The sequence below is a fragment of the Typopeltis vanoorti genome, chromosome 21 (assembly GCF_054136105.1).
Source record: "Typopeltis vanoorti isolate ZY-2024b chromosome 21, IOZ_Tvanoo_1.0, whole genome shotgun sequence".
Taxonomy (NCBI): Eukaryota; Metazoa; Arthropoda; class Arachnida; order Uropygi; family Thelyphonidae; genus Typopeltis; species Typopeltis vanoorti.
In genome coordinates this window covers 11,711,423-11,731,602 of record NC_143569.1, presented here as the reverse complement: position 1 = coordinate 11,731,602, position 20,180 = coordinate 11,711,423, and the positions used below count along the sequence as shown (strand labels likewise).

General features: G+C 36.7%; 1 protein-coding gene and 1 non-coding gene across 6 annotated transcripts in view; both read left to right on the top strand.

Moving 5' to 3' along the window:
• The window catches only part of mRNA-cap (RNA guanylyltransferase and 5'-phosphatase mRNA capping enzyme), a 450,753-nt gene that overhangs the window by 407,092 nt on the left and 23,481 nt on the right, over nt 1–20,180 (top strand). For all 5 annotated transcript variants that reach the window (XM_090411578.1, XM_090411577.1, XM_090411573.1 and 2 more), the window contains one exon: nt 17,257–17,380. In XM_090411578.1, the coding sequence (XP_090267704.1) occupies nt 17,257–17,380 (124 nt within the window). The remainder of the gene's footprint in view (nt 1–17,256; nt 17,381–20,180) is intronic.
• LOC150094623 (U6atac minor spliceosomal RNA) lies at nt 17,757–17,877 on the top strand. Its single transcript, XR_016550199.1, has one exon. It is a non-coding gene; the product is annotated as a U6atac minor spliceosomal RNA (small nuclear RNA).

Here is a 20,180-nt window from a genome sequence, read left to right as displayed (position 1 = left end):
AGAGTAGAGGGAAAGAAGAGTAGAAGACCGGTCTCCATATATGATATAGCAAGTGTATATTGTATGAAGTAAGATCAGGTCTAGCTTGGGTATCTCGGATTTGCCATGCCTGTATTCACCAATATGAGCCCCTGAGTGCTCGCATACACTTGCTTTATTGCAGAGGGTCTTCAATGCATGGCCTGCGGAGCTCTTTGTCATGGCCCACCAGCCATTTTGAAAAAATAACTACTTAACATTAAAACGCGATTAAATAAAAAAAATAATTTCAATGAAGCCTGTGGGCGAATAAGCTATACTGTGGTATTTGGAATTGTAAGATGCTCTCCAGATTCACAAGGAACGCTGTGCATTTGATACTTTACATAAAATCCTATAAAAATAAATATTAAATAGGCATGCTTCTTTAGCCATCTACCAGCACAAAGCGGTACTTAAGTACTAACGTTGCAGGTAGATGGCTGAAGCAGTAGTTCATTTGCGTGCGCTGTCTAGTGCCTTCCAGATACATCTCGAAGGTGCTCGATACTTCGTTATTTTCATATAAATACAAGAGAATCTCATCCACAGTCAGTCATGAACAGTGTGATATTTGTCTATAAGCGCACGCAGATTCGTCGTCAGTTGTAGCCTATTGTAGTTTTATATTGCCAGACTTTTTTCATTAGTGTGAGACATATTTAGTTGATAATAACTGTTACACGGCCATTTTGGATCATTTTTTAGGTTCACCTTCCATCACTATGGCATCTACGAGTAAAAAGCATAAATCAAGTGATTCTTGTCGGGTTTTTAATGAAAAGTGGGGCAATTTATACTTTTTTTTTTGTGCCGATCGACGATAAGCCAGTGTGTTTAATTTGTCGTGAGTCAGCGTCAGTATCAAAAGAATACAATGTAAAACAACACTATGAGACAAAGCATGCGTCCAATTTCGATCACCAGTTGGACAAAGTGAACTGTCTCCAAATTGATTTAAAATGCCAGTAGAGTGCGTTTAAAAGGCAGAGGAAAGAGAGTGAAGCATGCGTCAAAGTTATGTAATAGCTGAAAAAATTGCTAAAAACTGAAAAACCTTCTTGGACGGTGAGTTTGTGAAAGAGTGTCTCATCACTGCTGGGGAAATTCTGTGCCCAAATAATAAGGAAGTGTTTAAAAAACCAACTTTGTCTGGGATAACTGTAGCACGACTTGTCGAAGACCTTGCCAATGACATTGAAGGAACTTGTAAAAAATGGTCGTTCGAATTTACATCATATTCACTTGCTTTAAATGAGATCACAGATATGAAGGATACAGCACAACTGGCTATCTTTGTCCGTGGCATTTCAACAATTCAATGTGACAGAAGAACTGCTAGCGCTCGTACCTATGAAGAGAACAATGAAAGGCACTGATATTCTTGAAGCCGCCAAGAAAATGCTCCAGCATTTCGACCTCACCATAACCAACCTCAAGGGTGTGGTAACTGATGGTGCCCCTGCTATGGTGGGAAAGAACGAAGGGTTTGTTGCGCTGCTACAGAAAGAACAGGAACTAGAAGGAAAGGATTTCGTCCATTACCACTGTTTAATCCAACATGAGAATTTGTGCACAAAAACTATTGGATTTGAGAATGTCGTGAAAGTTATTGTGACTTCGTCAAGATTATTAGGGCAAGAGTATTGAATCATCGTAAATTCCAAGAGCTTTTGACCCAAAAGTGCAAAGCAGATCAATGTGGTTTATTATAGTGATGTGTGTTCCACTGAGGGAAGGTTCTTAAAAGAGTCTTTGACTTAAGGAGCGAAATACAGCAGAAAAGGGGAATCCAATTGCAGAATTTAACGATCCAAAGTGGATGACAGACTTTGCTTTTGTGACCGACATCTTGTTGCATATGAATGACCTAAATACGTGGTTACAATCCAGAGATCAACTGGTGCACACTCTGTTTGATCACATCAAAGCTTTTGTGACCAAGCTCAAACTTTGGGAGGCACAAATCGCAAAAAAAAAGACTTATCTCACGTTCAGCTTCTCGCTGAGTCCAACTGTTTCGTCTCTTGATGAATATGCTACAAAATTAGCCGTGTTGCAAAGTGAGTTAGAAGAGAGATTTAGTGGCTTTCGTAACCAACAGTCTTCTTTAGATTTATTTTCAATACCATTCAGTGTCAATGCTGCCGAAATACCAGGCTCAGTACAAATGGAGCTGCTTGAACTCCAAAACAACTCTTCTTTGAGAGAAAAATTATTCAATATGCCCTTGCTTACATTTTACAAAGACTGCATTGCTGAGGACGCATTCCCTAATCATCACTGGCATGCTTTGAAGATGTGCACTTTGTTAGGAACCACATACTGTGAGCAGTTCTCCAGAATGAAGCATGTGAAGTCCAAGACAAGAACTCAGATTATGGACCAACATCTTGAGAATACTCTGCACATAGCAACTTCCAACATTGATGCCAACATCGACAAACTGATCAAGGAAAAACAAATTGCCAAGTTGCCCATTGACATTGTAAAAAAAAATGAATGTTTTCTTCATTAAATTATCTTTTTTCAAGTATTGATTGTATTTACTTATCATGAACCTGGATCCTACCTACGCTCTTAAAGCTGAATTTGTTTTTTTTTATAGGATTTTATGTAATGTATGAAATGCACAGTGTTCCTTGTGAATGTGGAAAGCATCTTACAATTCTAAATACCACAATATAGCTTAGTGGCCTGCTGGCTTCATTGAAATTTTTAATGCGGGCTGCACTATCTGAAAGGTTGAAGACCCCCCCCCCCCCCACCTGCTTTGTTTTCTTTCAGTGCTCATGAAGGTGCCTTGGTGACCAAAAATTCTTCTTCCTATGACTACAACAGCCCAAATTGAGCCTTGGCCACTTGGATTTGCTGCCTCCAGCCCTGCTTATCCAAAACCTCACTTTGAACATCATATTCAATATTTGAACATTGAATATGATGTTACTATCTTACTAAACATACACACGTAGCCACAGTAATAAGATTTAATAAGTAAATATTTCGTCGTATGTATCATAGGACATCTTCAGAGCAGTTAGTTCAAACAATACGAATCATATACAGTTAGGGTGCATACTTACAATGGAATCCCTATATGCGTGCAGTAGCGTGTTATAGAATTAAATTAAAATATATCTGAAAAAAAAAAAGGGGAAGTTACATTAAAATGAGATAACATATATAAAATTATTTTACACAATTTAGGATGACTTTAGGGATAGTAAGAATGTAATTACAGTTCAAATTGGGTCTGTGATATAGGGCTTCAGCACTTTCTTTATATAAACGTTCATGTTTATATAAAGATCTATGTAGAAGTGTGGTCTTTTTCTAATGCATCCTATGGTTTGGGATGTGTGTTCACAAGTTTTGTGAAAGAAACTGCTGCCTTCATAAGAGACCAGCTAACTCACTTTTATTTTAAATATTCTTATAAATGTTCCTCATGTTATGAGATGATCTTTAATGAGATTCCTGACAAATACCATTTCATTTTGACCTTCCAAATGGAGTGCAGTATCTACCTATCAAAATAGTGCACATCAGTTATTTGGAATGTGACTCATAGAATGAGTCACATTCCAAATAACTGATTCCAAATTAAGTGTGACTCATAGAATGACTCACACTTAAAACATGACTCGTAGATTGAAATCTGAAGAATCCTTAATAACCTTAACACAAACAAGATATCTGTCCTTATAGTATCCCCCACCTATTCTGTTAAATACTTGTGCAACAGAACTAACACCTCTTCAGTCTGTCCTATTCAACTGGCATCTACCCGATAGCATGGAAACAGGCCCATATCCAGTGCATTTCCACAGAAAGGTGATGAAAGTCAACCAGCAAACTACCATCCATTTGCTCTCATTTCTGTTCTCTATAAAATTATGGAGAAGGTCATTGACAACCAACTTCTGAACCACCTAGACAGCTACCAAGTAATTAGTGACTAGTAATATGGAATTCCACCACTCATGATCTACAGCCGATCTTCTAGCTTGCACCACCCACCTCTGGACTCAAGTCATGGAAAAATTTAGAGAAACTCACATAGTTGCTTTCGATATTTCAAAAGCATTAGATCGGGTTTGGTACGCGGGGGGGGGGACTACTTAGCAAACTGCTGTCTCATGGTCCCCTGAACACTCTGCAGCTGGATTGCCATGCCAACTTTCTCACTGATTGCTCACTATGTGATGGTGGATGGTTTCATCTCCTCAGATTTCCTCACCAATGCAGGAGTATCCCAGGGTTCCATTTTTTCTCTCACAGACTTCCAATCCTATCTGTAACTTTGCTGATGACAGTACACTCCAAACCTTGTAGTGCTCAAGTATTAGAATCCTCAAGATCCACCACAACCAATATCCTGAACTCCAATCTCCTAGCTATATCTCAGTGAATAAAGAAGAACCTTAGACTTCAATACCACCAAAACTCAGTCCTGTGTGATCTCTCACAAGAAACAGCTTGCATCCCTCTCTTACTTTTAGCATTACCCACATATCAAAACACAATCATATTTCCCTTCTTGGACTTCTTACCTATACCCTCTTACTTTTCCAGGCAGAAACACATTTCAACCTAACTTCTGAGCGGCCAAAAGCCTTGGTGTACATTTTTGCACAAGATGCTACTTCACAGTTGTTAACTCTATACAAATCCCAAATCCACCCAACCATGGAATATTAATCCCATATTTGGAATAGTGCACCAAAATCCTCTCTAAGATTGCTCACTTCTATCCAGAAGAGGACAGTCTGGTTAATTATTGATCCCTCTCTCACAGATACTTACATGGATAGTACTCTGCTAAATTGGCTACTATTATTTCTCCACCCTCCTCCAAAGTCATTAGAACAAGAGCTACTGCTAACCAACACCCTTTTACAGTCCATCTTGAAACCCACTGAACCAACTTCACTGCCTCTTCTCATTCCTATTTCTGTCTTTGGAACAGTCTCTCCCACTCTGCCTTCCCCAAAGAATACGCCTTTAGTTGTTCAAAAAAATATAAACAGATTCCTTCCTTTATCTTATCTTCTTGCCCACACATGGCATTGATTTGCTATAGGTATTGTGACCTTTTGTGTGTGGGTCCGATATTAAAAAAAAAAAAATTTTTAAAAACTTGCCTAGCCATCTCTGTCATCTCCTTCATCAGAACAACATTGTCACTCCACAACTCGAGATAGAATAGCTATATCATTTACAGACTGAGTTAATTAATCAACAAATTTCACATCTTTTTCTGCACTCCTCAAAGCCTGTAACAGTGCCATACTATATATTTTGTCCTATTCTTAAGTGTTTGCTCTCAACAGATATTCTTTTAGTATAATTAATAATACTTTTCCCTCCTTTGGTTGAATGCAAACTAATATAGATCCATTTTTGTGTGTGGATCAATATTATTTTTGATTAGAGCATATATTCATGCTCTTCAGACAAGTGGTAAATTGGGTACCATACCATAAGCTTATTGACAGTGATGCCTTAGTTACTCGTTAAGCAGAAATAACAAACTTGAATAGTGATTCATAGAAATAGTCAATTTTCTCTATATCATCCAAATAGCAGATGGAATCTAAAAGCTATTTAGTTCCTCTCACAAATCTTGAACTGTGTTAAATTGTGAATGAAACTATGTTGTGTAATTTAATTTTTTTCATTCACATTTAACATTGTTTATTATATATTAATCATAATTTGTATAAGAATTATTTATTGTTCCTTAATTAAGGATTACTATTTAAATATTTATTCTAAACTTAACCTACTATTAATTTATTAAATAATAATATGTGTAGAAATTTATGATAACTAAAATATATATGTAAAGTAACGAAAGGTGTATTATAAATAATTGTATACGTAATGAAAGATCTGATCAAGTAGCTCAAATATTCTGTTTATTCTTATTTGTGAAAATTTAACGTTATGTAATCACTCATGTAGTAGTAGAGCATTGTATTACATTAGCGAAATGTTTGCGTTCATTTGTTGTCATGGAGACGCATGAAATAAACAAGCACGAGTCGAAGAGAGCGTGACCTTCGGACTGAAAGGTGAAGAAAAATAATATAAGATTTTTAATTAGAGAAGAGAGAGGAAGTTTTTGCGGAGCGGGAAAGAAGGTAGGATACAAGCAAAGGAAGTGGAAGAAAATTATAAGTTCTCTAGGGCAGAAATTCATGAGAATAGTGTTTAGAAGTGAGCCAAAACATAGTGAATCATATACTTAGCTGTAAGTGAAGTCAGCTGTGTTGTAAAGGAAGATTAATGCCGTAACCGGATAAATAAAGAACTGGACATTCAATGCAAAAATTCTGATTAGTTCCAGTTAGTCTAGGATTACGTCTTAATTCTATGTTGCCCTGAGAAGAATTATATTGAAATTAACTAGTTTGAGAAAAGTAAACAAGGAAAGATATCAGTGCCTTATTGATGTGTTTTTTTCTGAGTAGTGAAGCGCAATTAACAGTAGTTCAGTTAAATCGTTGTAGAATTTTTATTAATGTGTTCCGCTAACGTAAATAAGTTAATTCATAAGTGTGCTCGCAATTAATTGATGTATTGAAGATTGTATCTGGTAAGAGTAGTCATATTTGTCTGTTTATTCTAACATTAACATATCTTCGAAGTTCAAGGTCCGAAACAAGATTGCTTGGAATATTGTCTACCTTGATTAGTGCTTCCTATGAATTTAAACATTAAGTACCGCTGATGGATATGTGGAGACTGATTAAATAAGAAGTTTTGTTTTATTAACTTGAGTTAAGAAAGCTTGTGATTTTAAAGCTGTGAATTGTATGTGAAAGTTTAGAACATTGAATTGGCATGAGTCACTTAGCAAGATGTATTAAGTTAATTGCATTGTTTCATTTTAAAGCAGAATTCTTGTATTTGTTATATATATCATATATTAAATGTTTTATTTTGTTAATCTAAATATTGTGTTTGCCTGAATTCCTTTTTATTGCACCGTTCATAAATATTCGAATCTTGCAGGTGCCCCAAGTAGAATAATAAATAATTCGGCCTAATGAGAAGACTGCTAACTTAATTAAGAATTGATCCTACTATTTCATATAGCCTAATCTAAAAATAGAGTGGCGCAGTATAATTATAAATTTCTCTACTTTTGGATCGGTGATCAATTTGCGATTAAGTGTTATATTGATAAGAGTGACTTGAACCAAGATGGCGGATTTAGAACATAACATGAAAATAGAACGTCACGACAACTGTAATACAACTTTTTTTTTGTGTTTCCTTCCCATGAAAGGTCATAAACCTATAGTACATCATGGGTGGACTGATATACTATGTGTGATGACATGGGAAGGTTTGATGTGTTGATAATAATTCACTTTTCATTATGAATGCTGGGAGTTTAAGGTTGTGTACTATATGATGAATATGGTGGTAGCTAAGTGGATCTCCCATAATGTGTCACATGACTCCATGAAGGTTTGATGTGATGGTAATAATTCATTTTTCATTCTATTCGGCTTTAGCATCACTGCTCGTTCATCTGCTCCAATGAACATGACGAATATTACCCTCAAAAAATGAACTTCGTTTGGTCAAAGAGACTGTCAGTAATGATTACAATGGGCAGAGGGGGGCAGGATTCAACAAAATCCTATGAATTTTATCATTTTTGTTACTTTTTTTATTTTAACATAAGGTAGAAAACCTGCTATAGAGAACAAACATGGAACTTTTTTGTCTACTTAAAGCCCCCAGTGTGGTCTTCACACTAGCGCCATTGATGGTCAGTAGTTAGACATATCAGTCTGTGCTCTCCCCCCTTCCCTGCGTAATGGAATTGTCATACATTCTTATGGGATCTTTTCTGATCTGAGACTCAAATTATTATACAAGCATGTATAATAATTTGATGTGGTATCTGGTATCCCAGATACCACATCAAACTTGTTAGATGTGGTATCTGTCCTTATTACCAAATTTTTATCTAGGTTATGCAACAGCTATAGAATCTCTTTTCTTACACCTCTGTCTTTTCATCCAGTGAAGTGGTATCGCTTCATACATCAGGTTGCTAGATCTTATCAAAGTGAGAACTCATTATTTGAACAATTACATCTACTTCTGGCACAAGCTTACTATCTGCATTCAGTAAAGTATTCTTCTGCATTCATTATTTCTTTTACTTTCTGCATAATGATAAAATTCTTTTTGATCACTTTTAGTATGCACAACCAGTTTCTTTTCATATTCCAACTTAGCTTTCCATACATAACATTTCTGGCCTGTGCTTTATATATTTCAGACAGTTGTAGGTGTCCTCCCGCGATGAGTCTTCGGACTCCTTGGAGGTGTCAGGAATAATAACTTCTCTCATCCTTATTCTCATGATATTCCTTCCATGTCACTCTCTTTTTATGGATCTCTTGCTTAATAAGGTTACACATCCATTTCACTTTTGTCCTATTTGTTCTTTAAACTTGAGAAACACATTTAGATGCTGCATTATTTAAGAATCTTTTCAAAGTTTCCCATGTGTTGCTTATGTTTCCCATTCAGTAACTAATGCCAATGTACGAACATAGTATTCTCTTGAGTTTTTCATAATTTCTAGCTTTGCAGTTTGGCATGTAACCTCTTCTAATCAGAGCATCCATTACTTAGTTACTCCCAGGTCAGTATGACCTGGCGTGATCACTGACCAAACTGGCAGCAAAACAGTCGCATCCTTAACTAAAACCCATTCTGATGCTATGATCAATCTAACACTCTTTGGCTTTTAGTTACTTCTTTCACATGCTGCTTGATAAAGTCTCAAATTCTCCTTCATTCTTATCATAAGTTTTCTCTGTTACCTAATCAATGATTGGATAATTAAGTAACCTATAAGGTATACTCATTTAGTATCCATTAAGATAATTTGTCAATGCATTTCTTTGTCAGCAATTGAACTTCCAGGTCTGTGCCAACCCCTTTCCCCACTATATATTTCATCCTGTCAGCCTCCATTTCTCACCAGATGGCCTCAAATTAATTCCTTCATTCATGGGATATTATTGTTTTCATGATTTTCTACCCAAACTGGATTCAGATCATTTGAAATCATTAATAATACCATCTCTCCTATTTCTTCTATCTTTCCTTAAAATATCATATCTTTACACATGATTCCAGTTACTATATCTGAATGAGAGCCGGGTTCCACTAATTCCAACAATCTTAGGCTACAGCATATTCACTGATGCTCATGACATTTGTGTATAAACATATAACAAGTTACCTCCTGGGTTTTTACATCTGCAGTCTTCTTGGTCCAATTGGGCAATTTCTCTTTTCATTTCCTAGGCACACACTCAAAAAGTATAAACCCAAAGTGTGTAGGTCCATCCCGTCCCTGAAGATTTATAACCATGCTCATTGACATTTGTTTCATTATCATCTTTGCATACTTCAGCTAAACCTACACACAAATTGTTGCTGTTCCTCTCAAGATGATGTAGTTTTCCTGAATTGCTTCATTATATCTTTCTCCAATAAATTAGGAGCCTCAAGGCTCCTAATGCCAAATCCATTCAAGTGTGGGTCATTATTTCTCTTATACAAGTTCTTTTCTACCATCAGACTTATTCCACACAATTTTCACTTTCTCACTTTTCAGCAAGATTTTCCTATACTCCCTCATACTATATTTATCACTACTTAAGTCATTTGTGCATATAAACACTGTAATGTTTTTGTTTTTGATGTTTCTCTATTCATTAGTCACATACTTTATTTTAGCTCACAGGAAGCACAAAGCAGTGACTCTCATCAAGCAAGAATTTAATTAGTGAATCACCGTACCATATTACTTCATTTTTCTTACATTTATTTAACTTACTAACTTTTGCACTTTCCTGCTTCTTAGTATTTCCCTGATGTTTCTTATCCTGTCGCAGTTTTTGTAAACATTTCTCAACTTGCTCGAACTCCTTAGTCAATTGTCTAATAATTCCTTTTAATCTGTAATAACACTCCCCACCATAAATTTCATCCTGTTAACCTCCATTTCTGGAGGATTTTTATTGGAAATTTCATGTTAATTTTTTTCATTTGTGTAATCAGTTAAAGCTTCTCATTTCCAGATTGTACATTATCCTTTGCTTTTGATGCTGCTCCATTGTTCTGCCAGGTTGCCGGCCTGGTTGGCTGCGTGGTTAGCATACCCACTCTTCAACCAACAGGTTGTAGGTTTGAATCCTGTGGACATGGATGTTTGTGATTGTCTTACCTTGTGTACCTCTATAATCTTTAATATGGCACAGTATAACATTTGCTGTCCTTGCACCATTTTTAAACACTATGTCAATTTAACAATATGTCTACAACAGGGGCGAATATTCCGGGTGTGCTAGGTGTGTGGTGCTCATCCACGAAATATCAGTATCACCGATATTATATTTTTGCATTTATTCCCGTTAATGACCCCCCCCCAATTGTTTGCAGACTTAAAATTGAATATACTGAAGCTTCATTGTCCTCTTCAGGAGGGTAAAGCATTAGTGCTTCATGAAGAGGGCACTTTTTGATGCATAAACATTGCATCACATTCACATTGATAGCCCAGATGTGCTTTCAAAATGCATACACTTTGAGCCCTTCGAAAAGATGTAAAGAGAGTGTAGTGGGTCAAATTCTTAGCTTTTTAGTATTTTTAAATGGCTGAGAAGACGTGGCTAGGTGAGCTAACAATTTGAGCTCACCCAGCACTTAGCATCTGTGATTGGTTATTGTGTCAACCAATCCAATTGAATGTTGTCACTTGCCATCAGTTGAGCGCTTCCTGTATCCAAAGGCTGTATTACAAACAGCTGTTACACGTTTTCTGAAACTGAAAATTTGAAAGTGAATGTTAGGAGAAAAAAGCTAATTGTTTTTTCTTTTGCTTGTGCAGTATAGTATCTGTTGAGGTTACAAAGTTTTTTTAACAGTATATAGAGACATTTTTATTTTAGTCTTCGGAAAGAACAGACAGTAAAATATATCTATTCCTGAATAAAAATGAATGTTCTGTGTACTATAAGACGTTGTTGATCTACAACAAAATACCAGTATATATGAGATTGATAAGACAGAAGAACCGCTGATGCTTAAAAAAAAAAAAAAAAAAAAAAAAAATTAATTAATGTAGGATTCCCAAAGGTGTGGATAATTCTGATAATGATCTGATGTTATGTATACTGAGTCTCAGTAAACAAAATAAAATTCTTGGAAAACGGAGCGAAATATACACAAACCAAAGAAATACGCATACATATGCAACAAATTTTACGAGATGATTTGCTGCTCCATCAAACCATATTTATTCCTGCAATACTCACTCTCTTTCTTCATAAGTTTTTTTTTTTTTTTTTAATTATGCCATCATAAATTCACTTATTCATGTTTAGACTTTATAGGATCGTACTATTCGCTCTACCCAGCAACTTATAGGACACACACATCACAAATGGTAATTATTAATAATTCTTGTACCATTAATGAAAGTGTTTCTACTCACACTTATTCTTTCCTATTCTTACATGTCTTATTAATGATGGTTCACATATTTTCATCTTTGAGTATTTCAAATATACCAACCAAATAGAGGGCTACACGGTGTGTAGTGTTTTCGGAGAGCTCCCAAATGCTAAGTATAATTTTGAGTGAAGATTGGAATATAGGTTTAAATCATAATGTAATATTGTCTAATTTTGGTAGCTTGTTGTGTCTGTGTGATTTTGGTGTGAATTCCGTTTTATTTAATTTAGTATTTTAACGATACGTTTCATAGAATAGCACATGGCGCCGATGCGACGTAAGATAATGGCGTCCAAAAATACGATGCCTTTGTTCAAAAACTGTAATGTGAAGGAGTTTGTCCAATGTGATTTGTGTGGGATGTATGCATTCCCGAAGGAGGCTGGAGTTTGGATTGAAAGTGATAGTGGTGGGAGAATGTGCAGAAAGTGTAAGCAAGGTGAGGAGTTGAAGTATGTGTCAGGTCATGAGATAGTTATGGTTGAAGAAAGCCAGAATGTGAGTGAAAATAATGGCTTGATAGGGAATTGCGATGTTGTACAAGATGGCAATGAGAGCGGTGATCAAAGAAAGAGTGAAAGCAACTATATAGAGAGAGAAAATGATTTAAATGATGAAAAAAATGAGGAATTATTTGTAGGGAGTGAGATTGCTAGGTTGCGTGCAGTGATACAAAATGTGCAGCAGCAATTAGAGTACCTGCAAAACTCTTTCCAGAGTGATTTGGCTAACGTAAATAAACGAGTGTTTAAAAGGAAAAATGGCCGTAAGAGTTGGAGAGTTTCTGGAATGAAGGAAAGAATGTTGTATGGTGACTCGTTATTAAGAGGAGTGATTTAGTTAAACTCCCATAGATGGGAGTTTAACTAAATCGTACTTACCCGGTGTGAAATTTAAGTATGTAAGTGAGAGTATTCGAGCGCAAAAACAGAGGGTGAAAGAATTGATAGTTGTGGTTGGGTACGAATGAATTGAAAGGAGATAAATTTTTTATGAGAGAGAGGACTTGAAAGTATTGTTAACGGTAGCGAAAGAAAAGAGTGACAGAGTTCGAATGGTGAGTCTGTTGCCGCGGTATGACAGAGAGGAGTTTAGAAGGAGGGCCATAATCGCAAATGGCATTATGCACAGATTATGCAGACGGTGTGTTGTGTGGTATGAGTTTGATGGACGAAAGGATTTATACAAGATGGATCACTTGCATTTGAGTGGATTTGGTGTGTGGAGACTGGAAAAAGTGTTGCTGAATGAAGTGAAAATGGATGTGCAGAACCAGGGAAACTAGAACTACCAAGGAGGGGGAGGGGAGTGGATATGCAGACATCAGTGAGACAGTTGAGTGTAAGAATGTATATAATGTACCCGAGCCAATGCTAAGTACAAAAAATCGGAATGGGATAGCTAGAATAACGCATCAAGATAGGGGTGGGACAAAGGGACCACTGCATTTCATGTATACTAATGCCAGGAGTATTAGGAACAAGAGGGAAAAATTTTTGGCCTTGATTGGCTGTTCCTGGCCACAGGTTATTGGCATTAGTGAAACATGGCTGACGGAAGATGATATAGTTAGTGGGATAGAATGTGTAGGTTATTATAGTGTGTTTAGGAGGGACAGAGAGAATAAAATGGGGGGAGGAGTGTTATTGATGATAGCTGATGAACTGCAGCCAAGGAGAATTGAAGTTGTATCGCAGGATAGTGAAAAGAGCTCATTTGAGGCTATTTGGGGCGAGATTGAGACTGGCAGAAAAAAATATACAGTTGGGTGCTACTGTAGACTAGGTGATGAAATAGATGGTGGAGATAGTATGCATAAGCAAATAGAAGAATTGAGTGGAAGAAGGGTAATTATTATGGGGGATTTCAACTATGGTAACATTGATTGGAAGGAGGAGAAGACACATGGGAGGAAGGAATTGAATTTTATTCAGTTATTAAGGGATAACTATCTGAGACAGCATGTAATTGAAAATACTAGTGGTGTGAGCGTGCTTGACCTGGTGATAGCATCTGAGAATTTGACTATAATGAATATGACCACTGATTGCTTGAATCAGTGCCATGGCATGTACATCTGCATGTCGATAGAGCATGAGAAGTGGTCAAGTAGCACTTACAGGAGGTTATGGCTGATTGTATACCTAGGGTCCGAATAGTAAAACAAGTAGGGGTTAAATGGATGAATAACACCATTAAGCTTGAGCTGCAAAAAAAGAAACAACTGTGGAGGGAATTTAAAGAAAGAGGTGACCTGCAGGCACATGAACGGTATAAAGTGCAGGCTAGAAGGGTAACGAGTGTGGTAAAAAAAGCAAAAGCGGATTATGAAAGGAAACTAGCTATGCAAACTAAAGAGAATCCCAAACAGTTCTTTAAATATGCTGCAAGCAAAAAAAAAAAAAAAACTGTACACAGCAAAATGATTTTAAGGAATGACGATGGTAAGGAGGTCACTGAATCAGTCGATATAGTGGAGTTACTGAGCGAGCACTTTGCAAAAGTATATCATCCAGGTGGTGACATTGAAAAAATGAAGGAACCATTAGTTTTTATGGGAATTGTGATGAATGAAGTGGAGGTGAATAGTCTATTACGGAACCTTAATGTGAATATATATATGTGGGATTGGATGGTATACTAGCACGGGTCTTGCGTAAAGCAGCTAAATAATTATCAGCGCCCTTGACCATGTTGCTTAATCTGAGTCTCGGGTCTGGTTTAGTCCCGAAGTTGTGGAAAGAGGGGAAAATAGTTCCACTGCATAAAGGAGGATCCAATACTACGGTTGCAAATTACCGACCAATCAGCATATCAGGAGTCATTGTCAAGGTCTTGGAGAAAGTAGTCAAGGGAAAAATACAGGAATGAATTGATGAAAATGAGATACTGTACAGGGCACAGCATGGCTTTGTGAAAGGTAGATCATGCCTCAGTAACTTGCTCAAGTTTTATAACACAGTGACGGCTGAACTGGATAAGGGTAATGGGTTTACAGTGATACTGCTGGACCTGGCTAGGGCATTTGACAGGATACCACATGGAATTCTAATCCGTAAACTACAAAATGGATATAGAGTTGGTGAGATGGATAGGTGGGTGGTTGATAGAGAGATATCAGAGAGTAGTTTATTCAGGAGTAGAGTCCAAAAGATGGCCTATGACTACTGGTGTGCCACAGGGTTCTTTTCTTGGACCACTGCTGTTTAATTTGTACATTAACGATATAGGGAAGGATCTAAGAAGAGCAGTTCATTTGTTCGCTGATGATGCAAAGTTGAGTAGGGCAATAGTGAATGCAGAAGATGTCAAAATCTTGCAGGACAACTTGGATAGATTGGAGTTCTGGGCTAAGGAGAATGGATGTCAATTTAATGTGACAAAATGTAAGGTTATGCATTTTGGGGTGAAAAGATTAGCAGCAGTATACCACATTGGTGGAAATGTACTCCAGGAGATTGATGAGGCCAGGGACTTGGGAGTGTTGGTGGTTAGGGAGATGAAGTTTAGGGGGCACATTGCAAAAGTAGCTAAATCAGCTCATCGACTCACTTGGTTGTTGAAAAATACCTTGACGAGCAGAGACAAGCAAGTTATTGTACCTCTGTACCAAGCCTTGATAAGACATCATCACGACTACTGTGCCCGGATTTGGTCACCTAGGTTCCTTCTTGAGGGGGAGAGGAGGTGGAGAGGATCCAGCGGCAAGTGACTAAGATCATAGCAGGTCTATGGAATGAACCATATGAGAACAGGTCGAAGATTTGTGGGTTGCAGAAATTGGTTGATAGGTGGAAAAGGGGAAAGATATGAATGAGACTTTCAAATTGCTAAAGGGTTTCTATAGGATTAATTCAGAGGATATTTTTGAGATTAGGACTGGTGGTGGTGGGAGAACTAGGGGACACCTATGGAAGCTGGACAAGAGTGTGGTTAGCTGGGGTGTTAGAGCTGGGTTCTTTATTTTTAGAGTGGTAAATGAGTGGAATAAGCTGCCAGAGTCTGTTGTGGGTGCTATAACGGTGAGTGAGTTCAAAGCAAGGTATGATAGATAATGTGAGAATGTCATATAGTTGTGTGGACATGATGTTTATGCCCTCCCTCGATGAGTCTAAGGACTCCCTGGAGTTGCCCGTAATAGTAAATATAGCATTCTCCTTCATTGTTGTTTTCTAATAAATCCTAAAACAGATTGTTCCCTCACTTTACGCAGAAGTATTCAAAGTTATCCTGCAATTAATTGCATTGGACCAATTAAGATGAGTGCTGATGCGCTATGCCCTCTCAAAACTTTCATACATCTATAAAAATGCAATCATACGGTCATGGGTGTCTGGGGGGGGGGGAATCTCCCCCCAGGATCGATTAAAATTCTACAAATTATAATCGTAAAATTTATTGAGATATGTAATCTTACACCCTGGGATGCTTTGTTTGTCTTAAAATTTTATTATGGGTTGCCCACGGTGGGGTTGCCATAGAACAAGTGTTATTGCAGCAATAAAACACTTGTTCCTGTTTTTGGTTTATCTTTTTCTGATTTGTGAATAGTGACGGTTAGTTTGCCCTCTGTGTCTAAGTGAGTCACTGAGTGAAGTGTGAATTTTAAATGTATATCGAAACAATTTAAATGGAAAAATACATTTTTAAAAGGTAAGCGTATGTGATTTAATATTATTTTGGAAGTTGGAAGTTTATTTTACTCTTGGTTAGACTAATAAATTTAGTTTAATCCTTGATCCAAGTGTGAGCAAACAAAGTTTGCGCCTGAAAATATTTTCAGGACTGTAGCAAGGTGGTGCAACTGTTGCAACTCAGAGCAAAGGTGGACCAAGCTTTCATCACTCCTTGTCTCAGTATCTCTCACCATGCAAAGCACACGTCCTTGCAGACATGTATAATGCTGTGCATTGAGGGAAAGGCCACTACCCAGACCAGTTTCGACCTTTATTGTGCGAAAAAGAAAAACCCTGCACCTTTGCATACAACTGAATATTCCAATATCATCAGATTAGCACATGCAGTTGGCAGAGAAGGGTTTCAAATGTCTAGTAAATTGCAAAGTCATTTTCTTACACATGATCTGAATACTGAATGAAGAATTATACCAAGGTCTCGTCAAAACAGGACCTCAATGATTATTGGAAATTACTGCTAATTTAGTTCCTTTTACTGAAGAAAACGTTTCGCCATTGCAGTACGAACAGGACAGCCAAAGTGTTTCAAGTGATGGAAGTGATTTAATTTCAGTCTCACACAAAAGAATGTGGCTCTGTCAGAAAGTTATGGAGAATAAAATTTAACTAATAACCATATGCGCAGGTGTATTTATTTGGGCATTTTCGAATGTCTGTTTTATTAGTGACACACTATTTTCTTTTAGAAAGATACATATGTATATACTTTAAATAAGTATGTAAAAAAAAAATATTCCATTAAAATTAAATAGAGTTTTATTCAATGATTTTCATATGTTTTGTTTGAAAATAACTTATTGTTCGTATCAGCTTTTCACATCTGGAACAATTCTTCTGTTTTTTTCTTATGCACTGTATTTTTTTACACGTTTTTTTCTGGAACCAATCTACTGTGTAAATGGAGAATTAGGTGTGTGTGTGTGTGTATATATATATATATATATATATATATAATGTAATATATTTATATAAATTTCAGCTTACAAAAGCATTAAAACAATTGGATATGAAGATTATAGAATGCAAATATGAAGATAATCAGTGGAAGTTTATAAGAGAAAGAACTGATAAATCGTTTCCCAATAGTTTAAATACAGCTACTTGTAAGTAGTGAAAGGTGCTATTTCATCAAATAGTTATTCATTACATTTCAGTTAATAAATATAATTGCAATATAATTTGAACTTTGAAATAATGATTGTTCAATAATTAATAACTTCACTTTAGAACAAATTTCTTAAGATAGTATATATAGCTTTGCCAAAATATGAACAATGTAATCTTAATAATGTGCAAATTCAACTGACTTGCTTGTTATTGGATAATTGGAGAAAAATGGATAGCAGAATATGGGAAAGTTTGTCATCTCTTCAGAGATATCACTTGAACTTGCCTTTTGAACATTACCAACACTATTATTCTGTCTCTTGCAACATGTACAGTGAGGTGAGATTACAAGCGCTGCTTTGATGCCTTAATATGTTGTATGATAGGAGAGAAGGTTAGCGCTCCCCTTAATAAGGACAGACTGGTCTTTGGTCTTTAAGCACATAAGATTAAGCCATTTTGCTTACTTTGCAATGCTTAACTAGTTACTTGGTGTCCCAAAAAATAATGGGTTTTTTTAGCCATAATTGATTCGTTTTTCCTGGATTAATTTTATCGTTTGCTTTGCTTGTAAAGATTGTTTACTCATTTGTATGGTTTTAAATGCTTTCATTTTTTTTTATCTTGTATTGTATGTCATGGCACTGATGCATAGAACATTGTACGCATCTATAATTTTGTTCACTGCAGTGTGTGTGAAGTGAATTCACTTATAGAATGAAAGATTTGTAGAAAGAGAATGAAGCTAGTGCCCGTTGTTAAGAAGTGTTTTGAGAGTGAATGCCAGAAGTGTGGGGAGAATAAGAAGAATGATAGTGATGATTTGAACAATGGAATGCAAGAAAGTGCAGTGAATGGTGAAGTTGGTGGTGAGCATGCATGCGGTAAGAGTGACAGCAAGAATGAAATGATGGTAAATGTAGAAAATGACCAGATAACAGAAAGAAACACTCGTGTATTCTCCAAAAATGTGAGATGGGGTGGAGAAATGCCTGGTGTGTGGTATGACATGGAAGTGAAAAAACATGGAGATGTGAGGGGAGAGAAAGCAAAGTATGAAAAAACAAAAATGGGGATGGGGAGTGAAGATGGAGCGAATTTTATATGGTGTATGAGAGATGAGTTGTGTAACGAAGTTACATTTCCCTGGAACCAAGATTAAAGATGTTAGTGAAAGAGATGATCTGACAGGCTATGAGTGTATGGTTTGTAACAAGAATGAGAAAGCAAAAGTTGCGAGTCTGCTACCATGGCATGAGAGAGGCAAGCTGAGATAAACAGCTTCGATTGCAAATGAATCAGTGTACAGGTTTGTGAAGGAGGAATGGTATGAAGTTTGTGGTTGTGTGGAATTAATTTTATGGACTTACATAAGGCATATGGTTTGCATTTGAATGGAATCCCAGTCAGGAGTCAGTGAAAGTGCACAAGTCAGGAAAACTAGAATGTGGGGATGCAGGTGAGTTTTGGGCTAGCAACTTTTAGGTGAGTAAGTGGGAGAGTGATCACATATTGCCGAATGTAGCACCTTAGGTTATTAACTTTAGTAGGATAATCAGCACAAGATGTAAGGGAGATTGCATGATGAAGGGAAGTTATTGCAGTATATTTATATTAATGCCAGAAGTATTTGGAATCAGGAATATGAGGTTTTGGCATTGGTTAGCTCAACTTGGCCAAAGGTTATAAGCATTAGTAAAACTTAGTTGACTGAGGATGTGTAATCATAAGGATAAAATGCAAGGGATATGGTATTTTCAGAAGGATAGAGGGGAACTGAGTGGAAGGAGGGGATTTTGCTAATGATAGCAGAAGAAATTGAAGTCAAAGAAGAATAGAAGTACATCAGGAGGACAGGAATGTAAAAGGCATTTCATTTGGGTTCATCTGATTATGAGATAGAGTCCTTGTGCAACGCGATTACCATATATTCTTTCCATTCCTGTGGATTCTTCCCTGTTCTGAGACAAACTGTACCCTGATCAAGGGGAATAGCCAGTTCAGCTGAACATGCCTTTAGCATCTGTGCTGATATCTCATCAGTTCCTATTGCAGAATTCTTATTCAATTTGTGCAACAGCTCTAGTAATTCCTCTTTCACATGTGTTTCCTCATACAGTGAAGAGGTAGCGATGAGTTCAGTGTTGCATATACCAGGTTCATAGCTTTTAACAGAATGGCTGCTCATTAGTTGGACAATCACTTCTGCATCAGTCACTTGCATACCATCTGCATTCAGTAGAATTATTCTTTCAAATTAATTCTTTCTTTTACTTGCAGCATAAAGATAGAATTCTTTTGGGTTTACTTTAACTTGCAAAGCCAGCTTCTTTGCATACTTGGACTTAGCTTTCTGTACAATACTTGTAACTCTTCTGGCCTGCTGACATCATCCTTATGCACACAATATTCCACAACATCATCATTTTCTTACTAATCTCTTGCTTAATTAGATTTCACATCCATTTCACTCCTACTCTATTCTTCCAACTCTAAGGGACACATTCTGATATTGCATCATTTAAGTATTTTTTAAACACTTCCCACACACTGTCGATATCCTTCCCATCCAATAACTCATACCATGGCACACCCATGTATCCCTAAGGTGGTCGTAATTTCCTGGTTTATAGTTTAGCATATAACTTTTTTTGAATGGAATATTCATAAACTGAGCCACTTTCCAAGTGAGTACTGCATGATCACTCTCACCAACCTCTGACATTATAATTAGATTTAACACTCTTTAACCATGAGTTCCTTCTGTAACATACTGCTTTTTTGAAGTTGTCTCTC